Genomic DNA, 22,081 nt, shown 5'->3' on the forward strand with positions numbered 1-22,081 from the left:
AATTAATAGAAATAGATAGATAGATAGATAGATAGATAGATAGATAGATAGATAGATAGTTAGATAGAGAAATAGATAGATAGATAGATAGATAGATAGATAGATAGATAGATAGATAGATAGATCATTGTTGATACTTTTTAACAATATTTGTATAAAACCTTTATTACTTGTACTTCCAAATGATTTGGTTACAATGTGAGCACTGCAAAGTGACAGTTGAGTAGTCCCTACAAGGACAAGTCCAGTCTTGAGACTATATGCACGGATCAAAATTTAAAAAAAAAATTAGAAAGGTTGGAGGAAAGTCCAAAATATAAATATGAATAACAAGAAGGTATTTATAAAGAGAAATGTCGTCTCTAATATCAAAGTGTTCGGGGTGGCCAAGACGAAGAGAAAGTTCGTCTAGACATCTTCCTGCTGAGATACATGATCTCACGCTCGTTCTCAGCACATCAAGACATAGATATTGAAGCATTAATAAAAGCAGCATCTAACCTCGTTCCGTCCTTCACGACATCGCCCTCAAAGGATCTCTCCCTATCTTTCTCCCTCCCCCCTTTCTGTCTCTCTATTTTCCCCCTCCTCTCTCTCTCTCCCTCCTCCTCCCTCGCTATCTCATTCCCTCCCCCACTCTCTCCGTGAATACATAGCGCATTCATCTCGATCTGGTGTCGGGGATGGAACAGCAGACACCAGAGGGACGTCCAGTGGGTGAAGGTGTTACTGGTTCAGGTCGATGCAGATATCGATAGGATGGAATGATCGATAGATCCAGAAAATGATGGTTGTGGGGTTAAAGGAGGAAAGGTCAAAGGTGAAAAATAGAAGACAGGGCACCTCTTTGTTGAAACCAGTTCGCACTGTAAATATATATATATATAAAAAAAGAGTTGCAATGAATAAGTAAAACAAAGTGAAATGTTCAAATGTGACTACGACAAGGAGAAAGAGGTCTGTTACTGGACATGTGTCACGTGACTAGATGGCGATCCTTAATCATAACCACGGAAGTTGTTAGCTTGATTTTACCATTCACAGGAACAGAAGATGTCACCAGCAAAGTTAAATAGCTCAGGGGAGCTAATGTAAGAGTGATATCTACTTCAACTTCCGTTTCTAGATAGATGATACAGTTTTTTAAATATCTAAACCTAGTTTAACAGAAACATCAGTAGGGAAGATAAGAATGCTTAGTATCAGTCAATCTTGTCAATTTAATTTTTTTCTTCCAATACTTGCACTGAAGATTTATTCTTTTATTTATTTATACCTGGCATTATACATCATTTCAGTCCCTCTTAATGAGACATTAGATTCTTTCCATCAAAGCTGGAATGACATAGTCAATGTGGGTTGTAACCACACATGGAGGGCCGCATTAATAAAATGTGGTAATGGGGGGCCGCATATTATTTCTCGCTCTCTCTCTTTTATATATATATATATATATATATATATATATATATATATATATATATATATATATATATATATATATATATATATATATATATATATATATATGTACTAGCCATATGTTACCCGCGGCCCGCGGGTCTTAATTTGCGTATCACTGTCGATATAGTCACTTTGAGTGTTTTGTAAACAATTAAACGAAATAATGTTATAAGTATAGCGAATGCGAGAATGTAAAAATAGTAATCGACTAATCGACCTAAATCCATTATTTCAAATAAAAACATTTGATTGTAGGCCTACATATATTTAATTAAAATATGAACTGAATAGACCTTATTTTGTATGTTCATGTGCTACAGTATAAAGTAGATCTATCATCTTTGAATTAGATCTTGAGTTAGAGATAACTTAGATCTAGACTAATCTAGAGTTAAATATTGGCTTGTATAGAGTTCTTTCTGCGCGTGAGTGGAGGCTTCGCTCTGCGCATGCTGAACTTTTTTGTTACATGTAAGGAATCATGAATGGAACTATTAAAATGTCAATACGATTTAGCAGCTATAGTGAACGAATGTATGAAAAATCTATTAGGAAAACAAATTTGAATGTTAATTTGATTAAAATATGAAATGAAAGGACTATAATAAGTATGTTTATGTGTTGAAGTATAAAACTTAATCTTAGAGATGAATTAGTGTTTTAGACCTAGGAATAGAGAGATGTGTAACAGTTCGGTAATGTCTAATGAAAGAATGTGCGTCAGGAGATCTACATTCGCAGATATAAAGAACGAATTTATGTAAAAATGTTTTTGAAACACAAATTTGAAGGTTAATTTGATTAAATAATGAAATCAATAGACTATACTCTATATTTTCACATGTCAAAGTAAAAAACCGTCTGTGCAAAGTGTAGTTTTAAAAATTAGATCGAGATCTAGATCATTTCGATCTAATCATGGTAAACATGGCCTTGATTCATCAAATACTAATATTTTCATAGAGTTGGGTATCTTTTGTTTTGAGGGTCTTTAGTTTGTTTCTTCAAAATTACCTTGCCCATGCTAAGCCATCGGATTATTTTGTTTCTAAATCTTAAAAGTACTTTTCGGAACTTCCTGTGATTAAGACACCCAACAAGATCTGATAAGTTTAGGTACTAATTAATTACAAATAATAATTTATTCATAATTTAAAAAGCTTTGTGCAAACTTTCCTGTTTAGAATTTATGGTTGGGATATTCTTTTTTTAAAAAAAAAAAAAAAAAAAAAAAAAAGTTTTTCTCAGTCAAAGATAGAGGTTCATCATTTGTTACAATTGCCATCTTGTTCCAAGCATAACCAACACTGAACGCAGTTCTTTATAGCAATGACTAAGTACTGACCTGAGATTGTATCTTGTATATTGAAGCATAACCAATAAGAATAATTTTTCGTTTACTTGAAACGTTTGATAGTGAGACAGTTTCCATCATTTATGGAGATATTTACAATTAGTTTGATATATTTTTTTTTATTGTATATATTGTGGGCACAACTGATTTCTGTAGGGGTACGCGGGTCGCATAAAACACTCCGGCAGGCCACATGTGGTCCGTGGGTCGTAATTTGCCCACCCCTGTATTAGAGTATACTCTAATATCTGTACCACCGAATCACCAGGCCTGTGACGTGGCAACAAGCTTTTGGTCTAAACTGCCCGCAAATTGCGACGTCGCAGGTCAGTGTTCAGGCCTTGTATAACGACTGGTGTCGGTCTCACACTATAGTTTTAAATCGATAGACCTAGAGAACTATCTGATACTTTAAACAATTATTTATTTTTCCTAACAATACATGAATCAATAAACAAAAATGCTCAATTAATTATTGCTAATTAATTATTTTGTTTGATATCGAATAAGGAAAATAGCTTGTACATTTTTGGAAGATATAGATTTAAGGGCGGAGTTCTTCCCCCTTTAGATAAGCTTTGTTGTTTTTAAAGGATTTTTTATATTTTGCGTGTTTCTTATATGCCCAATCCAGCGTCATAAGCGTGTTTTGATTTCTGGCTCTCTCGGTCAAGTACGATTTCTTTCCCTTGTTCAGAATACCAAACAAAATAACTAATTACCAATAATAAATTAACTGCTTGTTTAAATTTTTAAATTGATTCTTGTTGTGGTCAAGTGGTCAAGCGCTTGGCATCAGAACGGAGAGATGTCGAGTTTGAATCTCCTAAAAGTCTCGAGTCGATTCAAGATTTTTAGGACGCCCCAACATGAGACTCTTGTTAGCCGTCAGCCATAGAAACAAATAAGCTATACCTCATCTGTCCCTCTAAGATCGCAAGGTTTGCAAAACAGTGCCCTAAACATTATCTATTTAGAAACTAAAATAACTCAACTAGAAATAGTTCTGAAACCACGGCGGAAAGATCAAATAGTTAGTCAACGGATTTACCACGTTGCAGAAATGAATCTGTGTTTCGTGAAATTTTAAGGCAAGACACTGCTTACAAAGGCAGACACAAAAACTTCTTCGCTCACTTCCTCAACTTGTCATTAAATAAAATACAAACTCTCTGATATAAACATGTACATTTTGAGTGAGTCTGGTGTGAAAGTATATTTTGTTTTCTATTGTTATAACATTTTGTTTGGTGTAATGCACAAATTGTAAGACAAATTTCATTATCGATGATAAAGTGTTTTAAATTATTATTGAAATGTTTCGCTGTTCTATGTAAACATTAAATATATGTTCTATATGTTCTAGATGTTCTATATGTTCAAGATGTTCTATATGTTCTAGATGTTCTATATGTTCTAGATGTTCTAGATTTTCTATATGTTCTATATGTTCTATATGTTCTAGATGTTCTATATGTTCTCTACGTTCTAGATGTTCTAGATGTTCTAGATGTTCTAGATGTTCTCTATGTTCTAGATGTTCTAGATGTTCTAGATGTTCTAGATGTTCTAGATGTTCTCAATGTTCTAGATGTTCTCTGTGTTCTAGATGTTCTTGATGTTCTAGATGTTCTAGATGTTCTCTATGTTCTAGATTTTCTCTATGTTCTAGATGTTCTCTATGTTCTAGATGTTCTAGATGTTCTCTATGTTCTAGATGTTCTCTATGTTCTAGATGTTCTCTATGTTCTAGATGTTCTCTATGTTCTAGATGTTCTAGATGTTCTAGATGTTCTAGATGTTCTAGATGTTCTATATGTTCTAGATGTTCTAGATGTTCTCTATGTTCTAGATGTTCTCTATGTTCTCTATGTTCTCTATGTTCTAGATGTTCTCTATGTTCTATATGTTCTAGATGTTCTCTATGTTCTAGATGTTCTCTATGTTCTAGATGTTCTCTATGTTCTAGATGTTCTCTATGTTCTAGATGTTCTATATGTTCTAGATGTTCTATATGTTCTAGATGTTCTCTATGTTCTAGATGTTCTCTATGTTCTCTATGTTCTAGATGTTCTCTATGTTCTAGATGTTCTAGAAGTTCTAGATGTTCTAGATGTTCTATATGTTCTAGATGTTCTCTATGTTCTCTATGTTCTATATGTTCTATATGTTATAGATGTTCTAGATGTTCTATATGTTCTAGATGTTCTAGATGTTCTATATGTTCTAGATGTTCTCTATGTTCTCTATGTTCTAGATGTTCTCTATGTTCTCTATGTTCTAGATGTTCTATATGTTCTCTATGTTCTCTATGTTCTAGATGTTCTCTATGTTCTCTATGTTCTAGATGTTCTAGATGTTCTCTATGTTCTCTATGTTCTAGATGTTCTCTATGTTCTCTATGTTCTCTATGTTCTAGATGTTCTAGATGTTCTCTATGTTCTCTATGTTCTAGATGTTCTATATGTTCTCTATGTTCTCTATGTTCTCTATGTTCTATATGTTCTAGATGTTCTCGATGTTCCAGATGTTCTATATGTTCTAGATGTTCTAGATGTTCTAGATGTTCTAGATGTTCTCTATGTTCTAGATGTTCTATATGTTCTATATGTTCTCTATGTTCTAGATGTTCTCTATGTTCTAGATGTTCTCTATGTTCTCTATGTTCTAGATGTTCTCTATGTTCTAGATGTTCTAGATGTTCTAGATGTTCTAGATGTTCTCTATGTTCTCTATGTTCTATATGTTCTATATGTTATAGATGTTCTAGATGTTCTATATGTTCTATATGTTCTAGATGTTCTATATGTTCTAGATGTTCTCTATGTTCTCTATGTTCTAGATGTTCTCTATGTTCTCTATGTTCTAGATGTTCTAGATGTTCTCTATGTTCTCTATGTTCTAGATGTTCTATATGTTCTCTATGTTCTCTATGTTCTAGATGTTCTAGATGTTCTCTATGTTCTCTATGTTCTAGATGTTCTCTATGTTCTCTATGTTCTCTATGTTCTAGATGTTCTAGATGTTCTAGATGTTCTCTATGTTCTAGATGTTCTATATGTTCTCTATGTTCTCTATGTTCTAGATGTTCTATATGTTCTAGATGTTCTCGATGTTCTATATGTTCTAGATGTTCTATATGTTTAAGATGTTCTATATGTTCTAGATGTTCTAGATGTTCTATATGTTCTAGATGTTCTATATGTTCTATATGTTCTAGATGTTCTAGATGTTCTATATGTTCTAGATGTTCTAGATGTTCTATATGTTCTAGATGTTCTAGATGTTCTATATGTTCTAGATGTTCTAGATGTTCTAGATGTTCTATATGTTCTAGATGTTCTATATGTTCTAGATGTTCTATATGTTCTAGATGTTCTATATGTTCTTGATGTTCTCGATGTTCTAGATGTTCTATATGTTCTAGATGTTCTAGATGTTCTATATGTTCTATATGTTCTAGATGTTCTATATGTTCTATATGTTCTAGATGTTCTATATGTTCTAGATGTTCTAGATGTTCTATATGTTCTAGATGTTCTAGATGTTCTAGAACAGTGGTTCCCAAACTTTTTTGTCTCATAGACCCCTTGCCATGTTTTCCAGTTTTCGGTAGACCCCCTGAATTTTTTAAAAAAATTCATTAATATCAAATGTGTTTTTCTTGCAGATATGTATGTACATTGATGATATTCAAATTAAAATGAAGCAAAAAAAAATTAATATGCATGACATGAATTGACTAATAAAAAAAAACAAAAAACTATTGGTAGAAAAGTTTGATAATAAAATTTTCATATTGAGCTTCAATTTAGGTTTAACGTTATACCTTCTCGATTAGATAATGTTTGACTAAGTTAAATTTGGAAAATAAAAAAAAAAATTCATGCTGTTCAATGCACGCTACATTCCTTTAATCCTCCCAAGAAACACTGAGATTATGACTTCGTTTTGACAAAATTTAGGCAATCACCTTGGTACAGCAAATAAACTACATTAAATTATGAAACAAATCTGTTAAAGTCACACATAAGCCTTTTGACAACGATCATACTGCAGTGTGATGGAGCCATTGATTAAAAAGTAGATCTTTATGATTTCTTGATTCATAACAAAACGAAAAATACGATAGTAATAACACACTATATTATCACTATATTGTAGCAACGAGGAATTTTTGATTATGATATCAGATATAGGCAGGGCTTTTTTTTTGTGATGGTACACACCGCTATGGCATACCGGCACCTTTTTTGAAAAAATTATTATTTTTGTCGTATTTTAACGTATATTATTAATTTTTAGTAGTTAAAAGTTAGGCAATCAACTACTGAGTAACGGTACCTACTTTTTTTTTTTTTTTTTACAAAAAAAGCACTGGATATAGGATTGTGTAAAACAGGTTGCAAAACCTCTTCAATGGCTGGCAAAGTCTATTTTTTACCTACAGTGTGCAGTTTTCTGGAGTTTGATAAAGTAAAGTATTGTAAAATGTTCACAAACCTCTTCTCTTTTGTGATATTCAATCAAACATTTCAAATCTTAATCTATTATATCATGTTGGCGTTGCCTCAAATGATGTTCAAGATTTAATGGTTTCATAGCGACATAAGTTTAAACTTTATTGCATAAAAAGCACACATGCATTTGCTTGTTTCACAAGGACAAAATGAATAACCAATGGACTTTCTACAATTCTTTTCAGACTCGGTCATGTACAAAATTAGGTACTTTCATACAGACTAAATTAAGCTAATTAAAATAAGATGTTAAAATTGTAAAAATAAAATCATTAGACTAACAAGGCTAAAATTCAAAGGATTAACTAAGTTACAAATCATTAATAGAAAATGAAATTTCATGTTTAGACATGCTTAAATGAGATCCACTATCGTAGACCCCCATTTACAGATCATAGACCCCCAATTAATTTTTTCACCTCCGTAGACCCCTTGGAAGTCCTCGTAGACCCCTGGGGGTCTATATGGACCACTTTGGGAATCACTGTTCTAGATGTTCTATATGTTCTAGATGTTCTAGAAGTTCTATATGTTCTAGATGTTCTAGATGTTCTAGATGTTCTAGATGTTCTATATGTTCTATATGTTCTAGATGTTCTATATGTTCTAGATGTTCTAGATGTTCTATATGTTCTAGATGTTCTAGATGCTCTAGACTAAATGTCAAGTTGTTTTTGTTTGCTGCTACTTTAAATATAAATGTTTAAAATCTAAAAACTAAATAAATAAAGACTATCTCGAGGGAACAAAATGCACGATCTTTCAGAAGACAACAAAACAGCACAAAAATAACTGCTGCCTTGTTTACTATCGTTCGACCAGCTCACGGCGTGTATTGAGAAGTGTTCATCCGCTTTTGGAAAACATTGCCTTCAGCGATGATGGTGTAATAATACAATCTTTATTATCGAGTCTCTTTATTTTTTAAGATTGATGAAATTTATTGTATATTATATATAAGACCAAATGACGACACTGCCACCTATGTTGCATCCTTAACAACCAATCGCTAACCTCTTCCCATCGTCAGTATGCACACACACACACACACACAAACACACACACTCCATAAAATGTTTGAATGTTGTCTCTAAATGTTTACTAACAACTTTCCGTCTTCTCTCCTATCCTCGTTCAACCCTCCAGCCCACTTCGAGATGATTTCGCCCGTCACGGTCCATCAGACGTCTGATGAGATCCAACCTAATGACTCACCCAGCCGTGTCAGTGGCTGATTAATTAACGGAGATGGATGTCATGGGAGAGTTGAACCTATCCCACAGGTCAACTGAAAGAGAAGACGTCGCTGGAGCGTTTCGGGCCATGACCATCTAATGACCTGTTACATAACAAAAAAACAATCCTTTTTTTTTCCATCCTCGCACTGGAGTATCTCCCCTTTGCATGACCTCGATGTTTCATAATCCGGTAGTTCAATGACCGATCGTAAGTCCGCAGAAAGAATTTAATAACATTATAATCTCGTAATGAACGAAAAAAGAATAATCATAAAACAAAATTGATTCTGCGATGTTTGTTTGTAGCACGGCATTACACAATTTCTGGTCAATAAAGTTACTCAAGTCTTGCTCATCTTTAATAGGCCAATGATTTAGTTTTTTATGTGTAAAATAAAAAGTAGAATTTATAAAACCTATCTTGTTGTTCTGTTGGACTAGAGTCTGAGTAACATAGATTTTATAAAGAGTACGGTTATATAATCTGGCTTTTGTTTATGGGTTATTACTATGATTTCCTTGTTATGCAACTAAACTCTTGACGCATCTTGGCGCATCTTGACGCATCTTGACGCATCTTGGCGCATCTTGACGCATCTTGGCGCATCTTGACGCATCCAATGTCTCTCAAGACAGAGACAGAATGAAGCAATTAGTAGACTAATACACTATGTCTGATTCCAGCATACACTTAAATCAAAGTAAAACAACCAGTCGACTTCTTTGTCTACCTAGTAGACTCTGGTAAACTCTACAATAATTCGTTAGCGCTGTCATGTAGTATTAATAAATGTTGAAGCCGTTTTGGCATTTTCTTTGTATTTCTATTCTGATATTTAATTAGGCCTATCTTTCTTTGGATTTATATCCTGATATTTAATTAGGCCTATCTATGGAACGTGAGCATGAGGTAAAGCTTAGCTTTCAAATCAAGGGAACATGAGTTTGATTCCTCTTATATACTGGAATTTTCAATTTTTTTGTAATATTTAAACGCTACTGAATCCATTCAACTCAAAGGATGCCTGCCATTTATTGGAGAACGCCAAAGTCTAAAAAAGGAAACATTTAATTTGTAAAAAGGTATCATTAACTTTCAAATGTTAGAAGACCACTAATAGACATTGTAAATGTGCTAACTGTAGATTCATTTGTTTTTTAAATATGTTTGTGGTCATAGGGTGTAAGTCTAATACTGCCTCTATACTGAAATTATTCTAAGCTATAAAAAGATCTAGAAGAGCTTAGTAAACCTGATTCTACAATATTAGATAGTGCACAAAACATTCCATATTTCTGTTAAAAAGCAAATCTTATTGACACTTTCTTTATTCTGTAAAGCCGGATACACCAGAAAGCTAGTTATTTATAGGTTTTTCTTCCAAAAACGAAAATCGCTGATATATTTTAAATAAAAAACAACAAGAAAGCCTGATTAACTAAAAAGTAGAAACACGATTCGGTACTGTGGAAGGAAAGGAATCAATCATAAAGAAAACGTTTTGTCGAGTGGAGAACTGTTCTTTTCACTCCATATCTTCACTAAGGTAGGAACAAGGTTCAGTAGTTATTTTCATTCTCTTCTCGTCTTGTCCACATAATGGACAGAAATTACAATGATTCGCTTTTACACAAAACTCCCCCCCCCTCTCCCACAAACCTAGCATTTTCATCAAGCGCTTATACAAGGAATCCACTTCCTCGACTGTAGTGAAATGAACGTACCATATGGCCACATCTCACTGGACCCTTCTACCGTCTATGTCGCGTGAAACAGAAATGGTATAGGAAGAAAGGAAAAAAAAAAAAAACTTGTCTTCGTTAATGGAGTGTCGTGACGTCAAAATCACGTGACGAAGTATGTATCCAATCAAAGGCCAAGACGCTCGGCGCCATTTGCAATCTGGTTGTATTTTAGTTAATTATGTGTGCGGGTCTCCTCGGCTTTCTGGTGTAAATGTTTCATTAGGTTTGTCTGAGATGTGAGGTGAGGAGTCTGAGATGGGAATACATTTTGTTTGCTCAACATTTAGCGAGAGTAACGCCATCAGCAAAAACACTGAACTAATAGATTAAGAAAATTTAAAAAGGTTAGGGTTAGCCAGAAAAAGGAATGACTTAAGTAAAGAGTTTAAGACTAATTATCACACACGACTAACGCACCGATACCCGCTTGGTGTAATTATAATGTTTGAACTAACGTCTGTAATTTACAAGATAAGAAGTGATGAAATATAATACAGTTCAGTAATAGAGTACACACACACACACACACTTTGTATGAGCACAATAGCATATCTCACGACATGTAAACAATGTTAGAATCATTTCCTTGCCTTTTTATACTATTGAGTAAAACATTGAAAAAAAAAACTACATAAACTTAAAGTCAAATGACTAAGATTTGCATAATTCTTTTGAAGGCAGCGTGCGGGTTTGGTGTAACCAAGCATTATTGTCCTCGACAAACCTCACTGACAAACCTCACTGACAAACCTCACTGACAAACCTCACTGACAAACCTCACTGACAAACCTCACTGACAAACCTCACTGACAAACTTCACTGACAAACCTCACTGACAAACTTCCTCTTTGCCCCTCCATGTTTTAAGACCCCGCCTCTCTCTTTCACGGGTTTAAGTGATTACATTACTTTTATTATTACATTAAAACAAAACAGCAACTAAGCTCAATCGAATTAAAAAAAAAAACTTATTAAAAGAGTTCTAGACCTAGATTTAAAAATATGTTCTGTTAATTTATTTAACAAAACTAAGATAATGCACACTAAATCCCTAAAGATTTAAAAAGAATCTCTGGCTTTGGGCTCATTTGAGGCAATATCTAGAATACCATAAATCTTTCAGATAACAGAAATAAGCTTCCGATTTCAGGCACATTGGTAGACAGTGTATCCATGTATTTAGAGTGACCAAATGATTCAATTCCCTGTCATTCATGCAACATATAGATATAAATCCTATCATGTGGAGCAGAGAGCCAAACATCACTATAAGTTTCAAGACACAGATCCTTATTGTGTATTTTAATTTGATTTAGTTCCTAACTTTCACATAAAACATTTCGCTTGTTTAAAACAGTCAGATTTTATTTTCCGCTCCAAACAGCCTTAAGTATTTTCATTGGCTTTAATTTAATTATGTATAGGTTTTGAACCTTCACACTTTGCATTGAGCTTGTCAGTCATTCAGAATAAAGTTTATTGGCCCCATTAGAGCCTCACAGAATTATTTCTGAATCTGTTTTAGCTCTATATAGGTTTTAAGTTTCGCATTGAACATTTCGCTTGTCAGACATTCAGAAAAACCTTATTCGGCTCCAATTGAGTCTCGGAAAATAATGTCTGGATCTTTTTTAAGTCTATATAGGTCCAAAATCTAACATCGATTAGCGTGATCGGCCTCTTTTTCAATGATAATCTTAATATATCGAATTGAATGTAAGGTATATGTATGTATATATGTATGTATGTATGTATGTATGTATGTATGTATGTATGTATGTATGTATGAATGTATGTATGTATGTATGTATGTATGTATGTATTTATGTATGTATGTATGTATGTATGTATGTATGTATGTATGTATGTATGTATGTATGTATCAAAACCTTTGACCAATCTTGATAAAATTCGACATGAAAGTTCTTTACATCCCAACGGAGACCGCAGTGAGTGTTAAATTGCACACATCTATACACACAATACACTTTACTAGATTGTAAAGTCAAATCTAATTGTGCATTTATGTGTTAGTCAATGACACTTATGACAGCATCTTTAGAGTCGCCATCTATGTTTACACTATCTCTATTCAACTCATAACTTCATGGAGCTTGGGTGGAACCTGGACACGGATTTCGATAACGGCCCTAACGATTTTCCTGGAAATTTTACACTTGCTGTATATCGTCGGGAAAGGAATGATAGGTTGTTGACCTAGTTTATATTGTATGTCATTGACGACGTTGGCTCGAATATCCCTTACACTCTTAATCTAGATCTACATAACATTAACCTAAATAAACATTTGTTTATGTTAATATTTTAGATTCACCCATTCTCTTTACTTATAAGATTATTGTTATTATTCTGGTTTCACATATTGGGAAAGCCCGCGAGCCATATCCGGCTAGTATTTACCTTGATGTAGCAGCATTCAATTAGGGGCGTCTTTCCCTCCTTGTCCCAGCAGTTCAGGAGGGCGTTATTGGAGGCGGCCAGCATAAAGCGTGTCAGGTGACCTTTGCCCTTCCGGATGGCGCGGAATAGGTGCTGGACATCCTGCTCGTGATACGTCTCACCCTTGGGTGACGTCATAATGACGGTATCGTCTGAATCTGAGGAATCCAGGGTGACAGGTTGAGTCCGTGTCGACAATTAACCTGAAAAACGAAACAATGGTCAAACTGGTTTTACTTCATTACAGAAATGTGTTAGATCTCTGCTGGATCTGACTAGATCTCTGCTAGATTTGAGCTAGATTTGAGAGCTAGATTTGAGCTAGATTTGAGCTAGATTTGTTTTCAATAATGATTTGTATTACATTTGCGTTACATCTATGCTAGATCTGGGCTCTCGGGTTATTGCGACATCTGTGTTAGATTTATGCTCTGATAAATCTCTCTGCTAGATCTGGGCTCTCGGGTTATTGCGACATCTGTATTAGATTTATGCTCTGATAAATCTGTGTTAAATCTGTGCTAGATCTTTGCTATATATGCTAGATAAATTTGTACTAAATCTTTAATTTATCCCATTTTATTATATGCTTGAATTGTACTAAATTTGTGCTACATTTGTGCTAAATCAGAGATGCCTACATGCCAAAATTGAAATACGTATTCCCAGAACTGGAAATGCGTATTTAGAGGGACAAATGAGTATTTTCCTAAATATCAAGACATATACTCAGGAAAGACTAAAATTCAATCCTTCAAGCACATAACTAAGATAACATTCACGAAAGGCAGCAATCCAAAAGTGAACACTGCATGAAGTTATATAAGACATTTTATGTGTCAAATGTGTCAAAATAAATACACTTGTAGTCTTAGTCTTAGACTTTTCTAGACTATGTTAGAATAAGAACGTTTGTGTCACCTGGCAATGATCTTATGATCCTAATGCCTCTTCACTTTCCATAATAGCGGCAACGGAAAATTCATTCAAAAAAGAATTTGTGTTACAAGTGAAATTAGACTTCAACCAGATGTAATGGTTTGCTTAGCTCCATCAGTGACATCTAGTTTTATCAAATTTGTTTTGTTTATAGGAAATTTCTTTACAAGGTATCCAGAAGCTGAACATATTTAATATCACTCAGATTTTCTTCTTCCAGAGCCTTTTTATTTTTGCAGAGTTAAAAATGAAAGCTTTGGCATCATCTACAGTGCCCCTGATTTTATTTATATGAATTTAGTCCTTCATAAGTAAAGGAACCTAGCTAGACGCTAGTGATTATAAAAGTATTTACCAGATACATTATGCAAGTTAGGGAGCATCTGTTTGATTCCCTTTATCATGCTAAGAGAGAGATTAAGCTCAACCAATATTTCTCCTCTGCCCTTCTCTAGAATAAATCTAGAACTGTAATCAGCTCATTAACAGTTGATGTTTTTTAAAGTGCATAGGGATATTGAAAGGTATTTTAACAATTCCACACAATGGTAGGCTCTATCATGAATGTGAAATACTAGATCTGTACAAAGTTGGCTTAGAACAGTCAATTTTGCCCTTTTTTAAATTTTAGATTCCATAAATGATAAAAAATTGATGCTTTTGAGTAGACTTAGATCTAGATCTGGATACAGATATCTTGAGCCTATAAAAAATTGATGCTTTTGAGTAGACTTAGATCTAGATCTAGTTACAGATATCTTGAGCCTACCACTTCTACTAGATTCTAGAGTGACTAGACCTAGACTCTACATCTAGCCAGTAGTCGACATTAGTAAATCTAAGTCTATTACATTTACACATATTATATCTAAAATTAGAATGTAGACTAGAATAAGATTTAGATCTAGATCTATATCGAAATCTAGAACAATCTAGATATTATATTTAGATTACACAATTAAATCTAGATCTAGTATATAGATCTAAATCGTGATTCTAAATCTAGATCTAGATTTACGTAAATTCTATTGTAGGTGCCTGATATTGTAAAATATCTCTGGTTCAAGATCTAGATTATTCTAGATCCAGTCTAGATAAATTTGAACTAATCAATCAATTATTTCGCAATTAGTTTGAAGACTTCATATAAACTGACACATTGCAAAGAACTCAACTTTATTTAGATCAGTAAAATCTAGATCTAGTATATATTTAAATTTTCGCGCGTCAGCGCGCGCGAAATAAAAAAGCGATACTATCTCGTGGTAGATCTAATAGGAATAGTCCATTTCCAGGCATTGACGCACTGATCTATATATATGATAAGCAAAAACTACTTTTTTAAAATTATTTTTTTTTTTTTTTTTGCTTTAGAGGGGGGAATGCGTATTTTCAGATGATAAGAGGTACTCGGGTATTTTGGTGTCCATTTGCGTACCAAATACGCAAGTTGCGTACTTGTAGGCAAAACTGGCTAAATGTATGCAAAATCTATGCTATCTCTAATAACGCTCATGCTAGAGATTATTGGAAGGCGCAGTGGCTAAGCGGTTAACCCATTAGCTTATAAACCGGATGTCGCAGGTTCGAATCCTGGTGAAGACTGAGCGTCTCTGAGTCAACCCAGCTCTAATGTTGGGGAAAAGTCGATGGCCGTTGTGCTTGCCTCATGATACCCTTGTTAAGCGTGGGGCATAGAAACAGATCATCTTTACATCATCTGCCCTATAGGTCACAATGCCTGAATGGGGGAATGTGACTTACTTTTACTCTAGAGGTTATTGCGTAACAGATGCGTGAATGTATTGTTACGAATCTCACTCTTCCGGCTCTCTTCAAACTGCACCACACTACACATAGAACTTAAAGATAAGGATAAATTACACCACCTGAAACTAACAAAACATATTCACCACATGATTCATAATATTCATGTTTTAAAAAATGTTGTTCTGTAAAATGTTTTACATATTTCGGATGTTCCTTCAGACTTGAAGATAATTTACTTCCTAGTCCAAACCTGCCGCAGGACGACGGGAATTTGTCCGACCGACAGTTCAGCGCACAAACCGCACGACCAGGCAGCCATCCCGACCAGGCAGCCATGTCAAGTGTAAGGCTAACATTTTCTTCATATTGTGAAAGCACTACTATCCACAGAATCTCTAACTCTAGAACAGCTGCTATGGGGTAGAGTCAGAGACACATCTGGAAGAAGCAGAAGAATAAAAAAACAAAGAGAATAGTAATTGTGGAGAAAGTAATTGAGTCAGTTTGACTAACAACAGTCTAGAAACAAATAAACCTCAATGACAAACTATTTCTATTAGAAACTTGTTACATCGTGACGGCTAAACTTCACACCAAATCTGTTTCTCTATCTGCTCATTGCCTTCCATTGTATAATGCAGCGGAGTGTAGACGTTTAGATAGAGGATGGCTGCATGGTCATACGGTATTCGCGCTGAACTGTCGTTCGGTTATCTCGACGGACCCGGGTTCATACTGCCACACTCATCCTGTGGGAGGCTAGAACTAGAACGTAGATTATCTTCAACTCTGAAGGAACACCTGAAACATGTTTTTAGAGAAATGGCGTATGATAGTTGTAGCGTGAAAGTCCGTTGATTTGTTCATATTTATTTTCTTCAAGCCCTAGTGTTAGTGATTTCGATTTTTTGACTATTAGTTTTGTTTATTTTTATCGCTTAGATTGCCTTTAGTTAAAACTATATGTATCATAATTTCTATTAAGACCATCCACCACACTGCCTACTTTACATTAGCTGCCAACTGTTACAAATGTCATAAGTAAAAAAATACTGCAATATTTACTCGCCCAACACTGACTCTGTGTAATGTAATTTGTTTGCTTATTGTGAAACCACATTGTTTTCAGAACAATAAAAAAGTGTTGATTTTAATATCGACCATTGGATGCATCAAGTATTGCATCAAGTATTGCATCAAGTATTGCATACAACTTTAATATGGGGTAGCTCTACAAAAGGAAAAAAAAACTGCAACTAAAAAAAAAACGCAAAAAAAAAATCCAATCAATACCGAAACAAATCTGCACGTCTAGACTTTCTAAACAAAACCAATCTGTCCATGCTCCAATTTTATTTTGTGCTGCACAGAAGAATCAATGTGGTGTAAGAAAATTGCTCGAAACTCAAATTCACTGACCCTGGTTCTGTTTGTTTTTTTTAAATGTTTTTTTTTTCATGATTTTTTATCTGTTTTTTTTTCTTTGATTCTGTTTTAAATTTTGTCCTCATTGGTTTCACTTATTCGACTGTATTTTACTGACTTTCTTTCATACAAGAACTTCTGCATTTAATTCTAAAGGGATATAGGTTAGTGTCGTGTTGATTGCATTTGTAGAAAAATATATAGATAGGTATCGCACAACATTTACAGTCAGGGGAGTAAATTATTTTAAGTAACCTTTGTGTAAAAACTTATGTCATCTTATAATTGTATCTTGTACATTAAAGACGTTTATTGTTAACAGAAGATAATTAAGTCCTACGCATTAAGTCGTGCATGATACAATATACACTTGAATTCTTAGAGTTTATCAAAAGTATTGAAAATGAAATTCTGAAATATTCATTTTCTTCGTGATTAAAAAATAAATTATAACATCCTTCCGCTTTATCTGCCTTGTTTACTAAATATTGGACCACAGGGTCTGTCTATGAGTTTGTGTGAAAACAGAAACTTCTTTTGCTAACTTCTTTATAAAAAATATAAATCTCATAACCAAGTTTTCTCACTAGCAAGCTATTTCTACACAAACGATTGTTTTTTTCATCAATTACATATGACACAGAAGTAAACATGACACTCAACAACACCTGACACCGCTGTAACACATGACACTCAAAAACACCTGACACCGCTGTAACACATGACACTCAAAAACACCTGACACCGCTGTAACATAAGACACTCAACAACACCTGACACCGCTGACATGACTCTGAAGCGAAAACTGACATTTTGGTAAACAAGTTATAATTGACAAAATAATTAATGTTTTAAATTACAAATAGTATATATCTATGGCCTCCTACAGTTGCGAAGTGATTACAGATCATGTCATAGAAACGATAGGAATTTCCTGAGCATTCAGGTCAGAACGATGTCGCCCACACAGCAGCTGATAAATAATAATACTTTAATTTATAGAGCGCTGTTAACAAACACAATGTAGGCTCAAGGCGCTGTGATAACATTACCAACACAATGTAAGCTCAAGGCGCTGTGATAACATTACCAACACAATGTAAGCTCAAGGCGCTGTGATAACATTACAAACATAATGTAAGTTCAAGGCGCTGTGATAACATTACAAACACAATGTAAGCTCAAGGCGCTGTGATAACATTACAAACACGATGTAAGTTCAAGGCGCTGTGATAACATTACAAACACAATGTAAGCTCAAGGCGCTGTGATAACATTACCAACACAATGTAAGTTCAAGGCGCTGTGATAACATTACAAACACAATGTAAGCTCAAGGCGCTGTGATAACATTACCAACACAATGTAAGCTCAAGGCGCTGTGATAACATTACAAACACAATGTAAGCTCAAGGCGCTGTGATAACATTACAAACACAATGTAAGCTCAAGGCGCTGTGATAACATTACCAACACAATGTAAGCTCAAGGCGCTGTGATAACATTACCAACACAATGTAAGCTCAAGGCGCTGTGATAACATTACAAACACGATGTAAGCTCAAGGCGCTGTGATAACATTACCAACACAATGTAAGCTCAAGGCGCTGTGATAACATTACAAACACGATGTAAGTTCAAGGCGCTGTGATAACATTACAAACACAATGTAAGCTCAAGGCGCTGTGATAACATTACCAACACAATGTAAGTTCAAGGCGCTGTGATAACATTACAAACATAATGTAAGCTCAAGGCGCTGTGATAACATTACCAACACAATGTAAGCTCAAGGCGCTGTGATAACATTACAAACATAATGTAAGCTCAAGGCGCTGTGATAACATTACCAACACAATGTAAGCTCAAGGCGCTGTGATAACATTACAAACACGATGTAAGCTCAAGGCGCTGTGATACAAACAACAACACAATGTAAGCCCAAGGCGCTGTGATACAAACAATAACACAATGTAAGCTCAAGGCGCTGTGATACAAACAATAACACAATGTAAGCTCAAGGCGCTGTGATACAAACAATAACACAATGTAAGCTCAAGGCGCTGTGATACAAACAATAACACAATGTAAGCTCAAGGCGCTGTGATACAAACAATAACACAACGTAAGCTCAAGGCGCTGTGATACAAACAATAACACAATGTAAGCTCAAGGCGCTGTGATACAAACAACAACACAATGTAAGCTCAAGGCGCTGTGATACAAACAACAACACAATGTAAGCTCAAGGCGCTGTGATACAAACAACAACACAATGTAAGCTCAAGGCGCTGTGATACAAACAACAACACAATGTAAGCTCAAGGCGCTGTGCTACAAACAACAACACAATGTAAGCTCAAGGCGCTGTGATACAAACAACAACACAATGTAAGCTCAAGGCGCTGTGATACAAACAATAACACAATGTAAGCTCAAGGCGCTGTGATACAAACAATAACACAATGTAAGCTCAAGGCGCTGTGCTACAAACAACAACACAATGTAAGCTCAAGGCGCTGTGCTACAAACAACAACACAATGTAAGCTCAAGGCGCTGTGATACAAACAATAACACAATGTAAGCTCAAGGCGCTGTGATACAAACAATAACACAATGTAAGCTCAAGGCGCTGTGATACAAACAATAACACAATGTAAGCTCAAGGCGCTGTGATACAAACAATAACATAATGTAAGCTCAAGGCGCTGTGATACAAACAACAACACAATGTAAGCTCAAGGCGCTGTGCTACAAACAACAACACAATGTAAGCTCAAGGCGCTGTGATACAAACAACAACACAATGTAAGCTCAAGGCGCTGTGATACAAACAATAACACAATGTAAGCTCAAGGCGCTGTGCTACAAACAACAACACAATGTAAGCTCAAGGCGCTGTGATACAAACAACAACACAATGTAAGCTCAAGGCGCTGTGATACAAACAATAACACAATGTAAGCTCAAGGCGCTGTGCTACAAACAATAACACAATGTAAGCTCAAGGCGCTGTGCTACAAACAATAACACAATGTAAGCTCAAGGCGCTGTGATACAAACAATAACACAATGTAAGCTCAAGGCGCTGTGATACAAACAATAACACAATGTAAGCTCAAGGCGCTGTGCTACAAACAATAACACAATGTAAGCTCAAGGCGCTGTGATACAAACAACAACACAATGTAAGCTCAAGGCGCTGTGATACAAACAATAACACAATGTAAGCTCAAGGCGCTGTGATACAAACAATAACACAATGTAAGCTCAAGGCGCTGTGCTACAAACAATAACACAATGTAAGCTCAAGGCGCTGTGATACAAACAACAACACAATGTAAGCTCAAGGCGCTGTGATACAAACAACAACACAATGTAAGCTCAAGGCGCTGTGATACAAACAATAACACAATGTAAGCTCAAGGCGCTGTGATACAAACAATAACACAATGTAAGCTCAAGGCGCTGTGCTACAAACAATAACACAATGTAAGCTCAAGGCGCTGTGATACAAACAATAACACAATGTAAGCTCAAGGCGCTGTGATACAAACAATAACACAATGTAAGCTCAAGGCGCTGTGATACAAACACAATGTAAGCTCAAGGCGCTGTGCTACAAACAACAACACGAGAGCTAAAACGAAGAACTAAAATCTCAAATCGTTTTGATCATTTCCTAAAGGTATTAATGTTCTGCTTGAATGTAGTGAATGGAACAGCAAGTACCAATACAGTTTGGGATCAGTGGTGTTGCAGGCTCACTCAGGGTGTAACATGAATGCTGCATACTGATGAAGGGTCGCCGGCTACTTAATTTATCTCAGGTATGACTCTTGAAGCCTTTCCCATGTTTGAGAATAATTGTAGGGCAGTAGTTATGAATTCACACTATCTACAATAAAACGTTCTAATGAAGAGCTGAAATAATTTTGTTTTGTTTGTCTTATTTGTTTTTGTTTTTTCTAGCTTTTTTTTACAAAGTTTATATCAACTCACTTTGTCTGTCTGTCTGTCTGGTAAAAAGTGTGTAAACACGTTATTTATACCACACCCATTCTCGGATCAAGCTGAAACTTCGAACAATTATTCATTGACATAGACAAGACATGAATCAATAGTAATTTTTAAAAAGTTACCAATTAAACAATTAATTACCGGTAATTCATTATTTTTTTAAAAGCATTAAAGGAAACTAATACTCCAGTATTCAAAGATATGGCTAATTTGTTACTGTTTAGTCCCCTTGAATAATTGTTAATACTATTTCTCCCTCACGCATTCTCCGATCAAGTTTATACTTTAAACAATTATTTATTGTACCTAACAAAACATGAATCAATAAACAGAAATACTCAATTAGTCAATTAATTATTGGTAGTTAATTATTTTGTTTGATATCGAATAAGGGAAATAAATAGTACATTTTTGGTAGATATAGTTTTAAGGACGGAGTTCTTCCCCTTTGTTTTTTTCTTTTTAAAAAGATTTCGTATATTTTGCTTGTTAGTTTGATTGTTTTACAGGGTGCTGCTGTGTGTGTGTGTGTCTGTTTACCAGCACGTGATTCCCTTTCAATTCAGTCCACTAAAAGATTCGCATTCATGAACGTAGCAGTAGCGAGACATTGTTCACCTTGACTTAAAGTTAACAATCTTTTTGTTTACATGACCAAGAGCAATGATTGTAATAAGAAGCTCTTATTTGAGATCCTCCAGGCCAACGAACAAAACAATCTCCACATTAATGAAATCTATATGTTGGAGAAAAAAAAGTTAATTATTTAAAAAGCGAAACTTAGAAAGAAAACAAAAGTTTATATTGAGTGAAATTGTATCAATTATTTTGAATCAATCAATAGCTTTATACTAACAACAATAAGTTGGACTGGAAATAGTTTTAGTAATGTTTTTGTTTTGAACAACATTGATACGAATGGAACAATCAGTGCACTATGCTCCTGTCACTTTTGCTGACCAGTTTTTTTTTTTTTTTTTTTTTTGGGGGGGGGGGGGGGGGGGTAGGAACGTTTCTGTTCTGCCTTTTCAAAAAGTTGCTGAGTCTGAATTTAAACTTCAGGTCTCGAGATCTTATGATGGCAATTATACAAATACTTATACAAATAAAACCTTTTGTGTTTAACTTTTGTTAGATATGCATC

The 22,081-nt window shown here is 34.7% G+C and overlaps 1 protein-coding gene across 1 annotated transcript in view; it reads right to left on the reverse strand.

The window, feature by feature from the left end:
* LOC106064402 (dentin sialophosphoprotein-like) overlaps positions 1-22,081 on the reverse strand; it is a 159,831-nt gene that overhangs the window by 117,927 nt on the left and 19,823 nt on the right. Inside the window, exon 2 of the mRNA XM_056024090.1 lies at positions 12,744-12,985. Within this exon, the coding sequence (XP_055880065.1) occupies positions 12,744-12,920 (177 nt within the window). The 5' untranslated portion in view covers positions 12,921-12,985. The remainder of the gene's footprint in view (positions 1-12,743; positions 12,986-22,081) is intronic.

The sequence above is a fragment of the Biomphalaria glabrata genome, chromosome 3, assembly GCF_947242115.1.
Source record: "Biomphalaria glabrata chromosome 3, xgBioGlab47.1, whole genome shotgun sequence".
NCBI classification, from domain to species: Eukaryota; Metazoa; Mollusca; class Gastropoda; family Planorbidae; genus Biomphalaria; species Biomphalaria glabrata.